The sequence below is a fragment of the Prosopis cineraria genome, unplaced genomic scaffold, assembly GCF_029017545.1.
Source record: "Prosopis cineraria cultivar Desert tree isolate PC_DT_omini unplaced genomic scaffold, ASM2901754v1 PC11, whole genome shotgun sequence".
Lineage (NCBI taxonomy): Eukaryota > Viridiplantae > Streptophyta > Magnoliopsida > Fabales > Fabaceae > Prosopis > Prosopis cineraria.
Genome location: NW_026555342.1, coordinates 5,839,445 through 5,849,846, shown reverse-complemented (window position 1 = coordinate 5,849,846; position 10,402 = coordinate 5,839,445). Strand labels below are relative to the sequence as shown.

Below are 10,402 nucleotides of genomic sequence, written 5' to 3'. Positions count from 1 at the left end.
AATTTATTAGACTTAATGGTAAATAAAACCACATTCTTTTGACAAAGGCAACTAAACTATTTTTCGATAATGTTATAAATTAGGTTGTCACAAATGGCCTCTACTTATTGGTAAACCATCTCTATCAAACCTAACCTGTTTCCAGAGGGATCCATTCAATACCCTTTTGAACCAACCAAGTGATCTTTTCACAGCTTCACATTTAAGGTCTTTGACTACTTCAGAGTACTAAGAAAAACTACATTCCTATTTAAATTGTTCTTATCTAAACAGATCTCGATACACATCACTTTCACTTAAACAGACTGAATCACTTAGCACAATCGCTTCCCTGAACAGGTAGCCTCACCTTGGATTCAGATGAGTTCATGGGTTGGCCACTGTACATATCAACTGTGAATTCAAGTAGGAACTTCGATAAATCATAAATATCACAAAAGATGGATGATCCGCCTTATATATATGCAATTATATATATATATATATATATATATTTTGCATTTGATTACATATGAAAACGCCAGTTTTCAATATAGATCAAGACTGATGATGGATAGAGCTGGTGCTATCCATTAAATGAGTAGGTTCTGCATAATTTTAAGGTTGTATGTGAATGTAAGTTACAATTAGAAATTTTAACCTAGTGTTAAAATTGTTATTCTCCTCTATTGAGCCTCATAAAAGATCACGGAGGAAAGATCTAATATAATGTTCATTTAAATTTGCCAATGTCAATGCAAAACTTTAGAGAACCATAAAATCATTGTCATCTCCAAAACCAAAAATAAATAAATAAATGACGTCCTGGACATTGGGAGTGTTCAGCTATTATAGCACTCTAACAAACAAGATTTACACAGTTGCACAGAAATTTTACCCAATCATCTGCATTAGATAGAAAATTAGACAAGTCTTAGTTATTATGTTTCAGAATATGTAATAAAAGGAACATTCATTGATAGAATAAAATGAGAGGAGTAGGACAGAGTGGGACATTTTATTATTTGGAAGTTTTATTAGAGTAATGAATGATTTTATCTAATCACTACTTAAGAAATTATTATTGATGAAGATGTTGCACGTAGGGTACAAGTTGAATGGTATAATTAAAAAAAAAGTTAAAGAAGTTATTCGTGAATTGTAATAGAAAGATATTTAATAAATTTAAAGGAAGGTTTTATCAAACTAATATAAGACCAACCATATTATATAGCAATAAATGTTAAGCTTTAAAGGGACAATAAAAACATAAACTTTGAGTTGCAGTGATAAAAATATTGAGATTGATGGGTGGACATACACAAAAAGATAAAATACAAAATAAGCATACACAAAAAAAAGTAGGCATGACACTTATTGCAGAGAAAATGTAAAAAATCGTTTGAGATAATTTGAATACATTCAGATAAAACCATGAGAAATACTAGTAAGGAGAGTAGAATGGATAGCCTTGGAGAGAGGTAAAGAAAGACTAAAGAGAATACTAATATAGTTATTGAACGGGACCTCTTAATTAACAATATTTCTAAAAGTTTGATTAATTATAAAATAACATCATGCAATCCATATAATCAATCTAACCTATTGAGATAAAGCTTATTATTGTTATTCTTGTTATGTTGTTGTTAAGAAGTTATTATAAAATTATTATATTTGAATTAAATATAATTATGTTTTTCAGCTTTAGGGTGAGAGGGAGTGAAAGAGTGAGAGGGATAAGAAGGATGAGAGTAATTTTGTGATAACATTATTTATATCATGTCATTCCAATTCCATTGAAAAAATGAGTTTAGAATGGCTTAGAAGGTCATCCAAGCCATTCTACTCCCTTTTAGAAACCCTTTCAAAAATATGGTATAAAACTTTTACCCATCCCACTCCATTCTACCCCACCCCAAAACAAAACTCCCAAACACTACCTAATAAAAAAATATTAATAAAAGAAAAACTCTTTACCAAGTAAATGGGAACATATTATTGAATCAGAATCATCGGGTATATGGTCAGAGGTAGACCAAATATAGAAAAAGAAATTTCACAATTTCTCATAAACAATTCCAACGCAAAAGGAAAACCTCAAAACCAACAGAGCTCTTAGCACAAGACAGCCAATAAATGGCGTTGCCAAGTCTCCATATTTCCATATATTACCAATAATCCTTACAGGAACATGAACCACCACCGAAATGGTGGAAGCGACTATTATCCCTGATAACAATCTCTCTATTATAAACCTTTGATATGAGTTTAATAGCCATATGACAATCTGCACAAACTCTCAAATTCTTGAGAACCCTTATTGGGGTCCCTGGCGTTGTATTTAAGAGCATAAAAGCAATTGCAACCTTTTCACTATGATAAGACAAAGCTTGTTCTTTCTCCTCTTCTTCTATGTCAGCCAGAACATTTGCAGTGTGAGGTACATACCCTTCTGACTTCAACAATTCCGTGATCTTCTCTAGAAGCTCATATACAACCTCACTTTGAGGATGAGATCTATCGCCCATGGTAAATTCATAGACACGATTTCCCAACTCAACTAGGCTAAAGCCTGGGTTTTTCTTAACACCATCATTCAACATTGACCTCCTCACCATCTGAACATCTGACCAACGACGTTCAGAGGCATAAAGATTGGAAAGGAGAACATAATCCCCACTATGATTTGGCTCTAACTCTGAAAGGTGAGATCTTGCTATTTTTGCTAGATCCAAGTGTCCATGTATTGTGCACGCCCCTAATAGCATCCTCCAAATAACTGCATTAGTCTGTAATGGCATATTTTGAATATACTCATAGGCTTGTTTCACCAAACCTGCCCTGGCCAACAGGTCTACCATGCAACCATAGTGCTCTATCCTTGGCTCAATACCATATTCCTGCTTCATCCTTTCAAAGTAATTGAATCCTTCATCTAACATACCGCAATGACTGCAAGCATACAAGACACCAACAAAAGTTATCTCACTAGGCTTTAGCCCTTGTCTTTCCAGCTCTTTGAAAAGTACAATTGCTTCCTCACCAAATCCATTAACAGCTAAACCAACTATCAAAGATGTCCAAGAAACCACATTCTTTTCACACATCTCATTGAACACTTTCTGGGCCTCTCTAATGCTCCCGCATTTTGCATAAAGGTCCAATAAGGCATTAGTAGCATGCAAATTCTCCAGAAAACCAACCTTCCACATGTATACATGGACCCTCCGACCTAACTCTAAAGCTCCTATCTCAGCACAAACAGACAACAAGCTAACCATAGTGAACCCATCTGGCTCCACACCTTCCAAACTCATTTCTCTGAACAGAGTCAGAGCCTCATTGGGCCTTCCATTGAGAGCAAAACCATTTATCGCAGAATTCCAAGCCACAAGATCCCTCTCCGACATTAACTCAAACATCTGGTGTGCACTCTCTGTTTCCCCGCAAGCAGCATACATATGAAGCAAAGTGTTCTGGACAAAAAGCAACGTCTGAAAACCATTTCTGATAGTAACAGCATGTATTATTTCACCCTCCCTAAAATTGGCCGACTTAGAAACAGCCTTAAGAAGATAAGGGTAAGTGTGGGTGTCAGGTTCAACAGAAGAAACATGCAACTCTCGGTACAAATGAATTGCAGGCCTTGGGTTTTCACTTTCAGCATAGCCTCTAATCATGGTGTTCCAAGTAAATATATTCGGATTTTGGATTTGGGAAAAAATACGAGAAGCATAGGACATGGATACAGAAAGGGACACACTTGTGAAGATAAGATGTTTGCCCATTTCAGGGTCTTTGATTGAGACACCATGCCTAATGGAAAATGCATGGATCTGCCTCAATTTATAATTCGAAGAGGCACATAGTTGCAAAAGAGTAATGCATTTCTTGAGAACATTTAGTACGGTGTTTTCGGGGAAAGTTGATAAAGAGCTTGAAAAGAAGCATGAGTAGTTTCTGGCATTGTAAGTTAACAAGAAGGAAAACTTGGGGTGCATTCGATATATAAACTAGTATTTGTATGATAAAAAGGTTTAAAGGGAATTTCTACACTGAATTGAAGATTAAATTACAGTGATAATCACAGTAAGATAGCAAGTGAAGACGCTGAAGGGAATCACCTAGAGCTCGAAACCAGAAATCACCTAGAAATCGAAGGGGTTCTGCCGTCGACAGAGAAGGGAAATCGTCACTGTCACTGTAGGAGGTCGTTGTCGTCGTAGCTGTCATGAGGTTGAAATCAATGAGGAGGTTGCCGTCGCTGTCACTAGAGGAAGGAAGAAGTGGGATCGAAGATGTGAGGCTGAAGACGATGGATTGATGTCACCGTCATCCTCGTCAGCTCGCCGTCTCTTCCTCGCCGTCGCACCGGCCACAGGGATCATTGGGGAAGAAAATGACGAGAGGGCCGTGGGCTGTTCGGGTGAGAAGGTGGGGCACAATCGCCCAAGGGCTTGGTGAGAGGGCAAAAATCAGCTAAGGGACATGGAAATTGAATTCTTTGGTTTGGAGGATGAATTCCTCCAATTTTGGGCGGAATGGAAATGGAAATCCATGAGATTCATGCTACCAATCGGGCAATTTTCTTGAATTTTAGCTGGGTTAAATAGTTCCTTAGTGATTAACAAATGAAATTTTTTTATGGGATATTTCTACTATATTTTATCCGTCTCAATTTATCATATATTTTTAGATAAAATTATGCATTACCAATAAAATCTGTTAAATATACTTGTGATTTTATTTTTTTAAAACAAAATTTTAAATTTTTAAAAATAGCCTTAATTTAATACATTTTCTTCATTTAAAAAAATATAAAATATTTTTAATCGAACCCACCTCCAATGAAATAATTGCATATTTTTAAATTAATATTATCTTTTCATATTTACCCCTATATATTAGGATGTTTTATTTTAAAATAAATATAAAATTATTATTTAATATATATTTATAAAAAAAACAATGATTATACTTTAAAATATTAAAAATATTTTATATTTTTTAACAAAAGAAGTAATCTTATACGTGAAACATTAAATAGATGAAGGGTAATTGGAACAAATGAAATCTTATTTTTATTAAAGTATACTATTATATTTTATGGCCCTTATTTGAAATTTTTGAATCATTTTCTATAATTTTTTTATTTTTTAATCAATTAATAATTAAAATTATTTTTCAATTATGGTAAGGATTATATTATATTGTTTTCAAAAATTGGGAGGAAGCATTGTTAAAAAATAAATAAATTTAAGGTCTCAAATGTGCTCAAATTTATAATTTAAGAGGTTAAATTACCCTTTAATTATTTATTATTGCATGCTGATATATGAAAAAATATTTTAAAAAGGAAATGACAAACAAATGCATTTGCATTCTGCAATCACGTCCTTTGTTGAAGGCCGAAGTGGCGCAGGTACCACTTGTTACTATTTGAACTGTTGAAGCAAGTAGGCGTTTGTTTCACTTTAGTGGTTTCTAACACAAAATTTGCCCTTTAAATAAATCCAATGAAATTAAAATGCTTATATAAATGCGTGATTGTTTGTGAATTGTGCAAAAAGATAAAATTGAAAACATCTTCAAAATAATTGAATCCAAATATAATGAAGATAATAAAATTCAATTATAATAATCATTTCTAAACCATCAGTTAATATAACCATAAAATGCAAGTTAACGATTGATAAAAGAATTCTCCCAGACACGTTCCTCGAAAATTGGAAAATATAAAGTTACAATTACAATAAACTCACGCTAAGCTGAGCTGTTTTATTCCAACCACTCAAATAGAAAATACATGAAGAATATACATTTCATATGCCCCAATATAGAAAACGATGTAGCGAACTCCAAAGCTAGAATGATAAAACAAATTTAACAACAAAAATGGACATATTCACATGTTGATCAGCTGCCACTGAGACTGTATTTTGAAGCAGACAGTAAATTTATATGCTTGTTTATGCGCTGTTGAGCCACGTACACGTGAAACAAGCAAAGAGAGAGAGAAATGGCAGAGAAAGATCAATCAAATAATTCCCATTGGGTGGTGGTGGACGGAGGAGGATCAAAGGTCTCCCACTTGGTTGTTACAACAATAGGCTTTATTCGTGCATTAGATATCTTCAGTACATCAAGAGCTTCTACACATTTCTGTACTCTTTTGCCCTGAAAATTGCAACCATCGGATTTAGCCTTCCAGTTTCATTTAATATTCCCCACCGTCGTAATAAGGTTAAGAGAACTGATGGATCTAGCCCTACATAAGCGCACCTTTTTTACTTTAAAAAAACACTCCTTTATCCAATTTGATAAAAATAAAGTTTTATTAAATACATTTTTTTAATATTACATTTCCCTTCTTGTTATATTCTTAGATTATTAAATGAAAAATATTTTAAAAAATTTATATTATTATTTTAAAAAAATAAAATTATAAAGTGTATTTAATGAATTTTATTGACATATATAATTTTATCTAAAACTATCTTATAAACTAGGATGAAATGAGTGATAAAGAAAGTGATCATTGATGATAAAGTTGAGGGTTGAATATGTAAGCTGTTATCAGTTAGTTTATCCAAATCTTACAAGAAAATCATCATATATTTATCTGCACTTCATTATTTGCATTTTGAACGACCCAAATCCTGCAGTGAAGTTTTATTTCCTTGACTTTTCTTTTCTTTTCTTTTTCAAATGCATATGACTAAACAGTATTTTCCCACAGGTAACATTAAATTACATGCAACTATAAACTCTACATGGCTTTAGGGGTTATTTGGACATATAAACTATACATACACTTAAATGGAAAAACAAGAATACACACACACACACACACACATTATGCACCGGCTGAACCAATGGAGATAAAGGTGAGAATGTGGAGCCAATAGCCATTATGAAGGTTAACTTGGTTATTATATCTGTGAGGGCAAAAAGGTTTGAACTTAAAGGCTTTGTTAGAGTATATTACTTAACTGCACCATAAATAGTAACTCATCCAATAATCGGTTTTACTAAAAAGGCTTAGGAAACTTCAAGTAAGATTTGAGAATTTGAGGTTGTTATTACCTGCAAGTTTTTCTGTGCAGAAGCATCTCCTTCTGCTTGAATGCTTTCTAATTTAATTGCGTGTCTCATAAGCATCTCAATTAGTGTTGTGATCTGAAGTTCTGGTACCTTGACTCCATTGGCAATAGACTTTTCAATTGCGGAGACCTACAAAAGGATAAATGCTTCATTAGTTTCTCAGCAATAGGGTGGAAAATCAGCTAGCACTTACAATTCACAATTACATTGGCACTCATAGATTATACCACGTTAATAACTTGGCTAGACTGCTAGAGACTGTTGCTAATATGAAAAGATAGTACAATAATCAATTAATATAGATCAGAGCATGCCAAAAAGGATTATAAGCTTATGCCTTGTTGGATAATTCTACCATGTAAACCAGTTGAGTTAGATGCGAAGACAGGGCATCATACAACTGTTCACAGGATTGGAACCTATGAAAGAGGATACTAAGCTCTGACAAATGGAATCTGTATGGTGAAAAATCGCAGAACATGATCGCCCGAGCTGAGCATTTGTTTAATTCCTTTGAACAATTCATGCTTATAGTCTGGGTTAAGACTTAAAATTGACTCAATTTTCAAGGCCTTATAGGTTTCTGCCACCTAACTCGCACTAAAAGAAAACCGAAACAAACAAATGGGTTCACATTCAAACGCCATAGTCAGGAATACCGCATCTTGACTCAAAAACTTAAGGCTTAAAGTCTATGAGTTCTCTTCATTTTATATTAGTTACACATAACACTACTTATTTGGGAAACATGAAAATGAAGGCAAAGAAATGAAGTAGGGATGAAACAATGAGTGGGAAAGGGCCAATCTTTTCCCTCACCATGTAGTCTACTACTTGACAAGAAAAAATCAGATTCCCTAAAACTTTCAGTGTGGTCCCGGGGCATCTGAATCTGAGCCAATAGATTAGAGATCCTCTGCTTATCAGAAATCAACTACTTAAAAAAGAAAAGTTGCTGAAACATCCCTTCGACTCTTCCCCTAAGCTTAAATTATGCCAAGTTTGAAACCCAAAACTCTCTTAAGCCCGCTTGAGAGCAACTTGATGTTTAAGATCGAGATTTAGACATCCAATACTTACATCAAGCATTCAAATTCAACACCGCGCCTTAACGTAGATTTGATTATGAACAAGCTGCAAGTCTAGTTTTTCTCTATCTTCAGAAGGTTCGAATTTAAATACCACAAATTTCTACGAATTTGCCTGTATGAAACCCCTGCACTCGTAGCTGCGGGATCATGATAACCCACTAAGTTGAACTGTCATGCACTCCGTCGCTATAGCTATCAGTTATTCACGGATAGAAATGGTGGATACTTAAAGTAGTATTGAAAAGCAAGGTAATTAGCTCGACCTATGAACCATTTAAACCGTGGAAATTTGAACGGTTAAATGAAATGCTTTGTTTAATACTATTCGACTACAACTTAAACCATTAATACTTATATCAGGATCTTCACCGATAACAAAAATAGACATTAATGACAATTACAGGTAAAAGACACAATTATTTGTTGCGACCAGGGGAAAACACAACTGGACTGTCCAATGGGTTTTAAGAGGAACGCATCTTAATCCAAAACTTCAAAACATTGAGTTTACAAATCTTTTTTTACTTATGTAGCTCTTCTTCAATTCAATTCCAATCCACGTGAGACTTTTTGCCGATGTCAAGTCATCTTGACATCCAATATTATAGACACCAAAAAAAGTAGTAGGGGGTTTTGCTTACCTGCTCCGCCAGCTTGTCAACTTCCACAGACACGTCCGAAATGGCGCAACGGGCACTCTGGATCTTGGCATTCCTACGCATTTCAAGGAAGCGACGCTCAATGCTGGCCGGGTCTTGAATTAGAACGATTTTTGAACGGTCTTTAACCCCACATGTGTCCAAATATTCTGCATTTTCTCGCTCTTTTCCTCGGAAAACAAGTCTCTGTTCACCCGGCTGTAACCCTGTCCGCTCCGTTAACAGCTTCTTCACCTCCCCTGTAATTAAGTTTTTCATTTTTCTTTCTCAGTTTCCATCACAAATCGTATCAAATGCCAAAGATAGTGGCCGCGCATCCTTCTAGAACAATCATCAATTCTTTTGTCATCATGACTTGTTTGGTTTCTAAGATGCAGAGAGAAAACTAAAAAAATCCACCATGCAATGCTACGACGTAGCATTGGTAATGATGGTACTACTGAACTCACCACCTAACTCAATTTTGACATTCCAACGCAGTTACTAGCCTGTTAAATTTTCTCAGCAGCCAAACAGGAAATGAAAATGTAACAATGGCAATCCTAGATCCAGCTTATCTTACCGAAAGTCACTATGGAACTAACTGACATCTCATATCGTAGAGCACCATATGCAATTCGAAGCCGCAAAGTCGGCACCGGAGCTTCTGTTTTTTCACTTCTTTTCTGCACCAGCATTCCTCCAGGCCTCATTTCCCACTCAGCATCTTCGCCTCTCGAAGTATACGACGACGAAGACGACGGCACCGGCGTCCTCGTCGTTGTGGAGCCGCCATCGGTTCTACCATACGCATTGAGTCTACTCCTCATCATTTTGAACTCAATTTTCCCGGGAAAAAAGTCTCGAACAACATAAAAAGAAGCAAGAGAGAAGGAGGGAGACTGTTTTCTCGGGAAAGTGACAGAAAATACCTCTAAGGCATGAGTGGAGAACGTTGCATTGATCTGCCGACACTATCAAGTTGTAATGTTGGGTGTGTGGGGATTTTATAGTGCTGGCGCAGTGGGGAAAAGCATCGTGAGTGGGCGGAGTACGACGGGAGAATCTTGGGCCAATGAGAGGTGTGCCGCGTGTCTGGGTTCGTTCGTTTGTGTGCAGTGACAGCTAAGCAGAGGGAGGTTGCCGACAGCCCAAGGAAGCATCCAGCTCCGAGAGAAGCGACACATGGCCTTGTTTTTTTTTTTTTTTTTGCCCCAACATCACATGGCCTTGTTGCTTATACTTTATAGGGCTCAGTTTGATACGTGGAGAGTCATAATTGGACGATAAATTGTAGGTCCTCCTTGTGATTCGTGGAGTTAGTTATTATTTTAGAATAAAATGTGACTGGATTACTTAATAAGCAATTTCCAATTCTATCAATTGTTCCTTTAGGGGACCTGCGCAATAAATATATTTTAATTTATCATATTTTATATTGCATTTGATAGACTTCAATTTTTGTATCATGTCAATCTTTTAGTCAGCATTGTCACCTACCTTGCTTGCAAAAGATCATGAGTTTGAACATAACATTAACATGAATTTATATATATGTGTGTCTCATTTCTATAGGAAAGGGTTAAATTA

General features: G+C 35.4%; 2 protein-coding genes across 2 annotated transcripts; both read right to left on the bottom strand.

Annotated features, from left to right (window-relative positions):
• Positions 1 to 1,951: 1,951 nt before the first annotated feature.
• On the bottom strand, positions 1,952 to 4,518 carry LOC129287214 (pentatricopeptide repeat-containing protein At4g21065). Its single transcript, XM_054923400.1, has one exon. The coding sequence runs from the start codon at positions 3,978 to 3,980 to the stop codon at positions 2,148 to 2,150; it is 1,833 nt and encodes a 610-aa protein (XP_054779375.1). The 5' UTR covers positions 3,981 to 4,518; the 3' UTR covers positions 1,952 to 2,147.
• A 1,150-nt stretch (positions 4,519 to 5,668) lies between these two features.
• LOC129287218 (BAG family molecular chaperone regulator 2-like) lies at positions 5,669 to 9,799 on the bottom strand. The gene is made up of 4 exons (XM_054923406.1): positions 9,396 to 9,799; positions 8,816 to 9,072; positions 7,066 to 7,212; positions 5,669 to 6,156 (listed from the first exon to the last, which is right to left on the bottom strand). The coding sequence occupies exons 1-4, from the start codon at positions 9,643 to 9,645 to the stop codon at positions 6,013 to 6,015; spliced, it is 798 nt and encodes a 265-aa protein (XP_054779381.1). The 5' UTR covers positions 9,646 to 9,799; the 3' UTR covers positions 5,669 to 6,012.
• Positions 9,800 to 10,402: the final 603 nt, after the last annotated feature.

Bases quoted from the DNA above. Each gene is read 5' to 3' on its own strand.
- LOC129287214 (XM_054923400.1), bottom strand. From the start codon at position 3,980: ATGCACCCCAAGTTTTCCTTCTTGTTAACTTACAATGCCAGAAACTAC.
- LOC129287218 (XM_054923406.1), bottom strand. From the start codon at position 9,645: ATGATGAGGAGTAGACTCAATGCGTATGGTAGAACCGATGGCGGCTCC. The intron at 9,073-9,395 runs GTAAGATAAGCT...ACTTAATTACAG, and splicing joins TAGTTCCATAGTGACTTTCG to GGGAGGTGAAGAAGCTGTTA. The intron at 7,213-8,815 runs GTAAGCAAAACC...ATCCTTTTGTAG, and splicing joins TTGACAAGCTGGCGGAGCAG to GTCTCCGCAATTGAAAAGTC.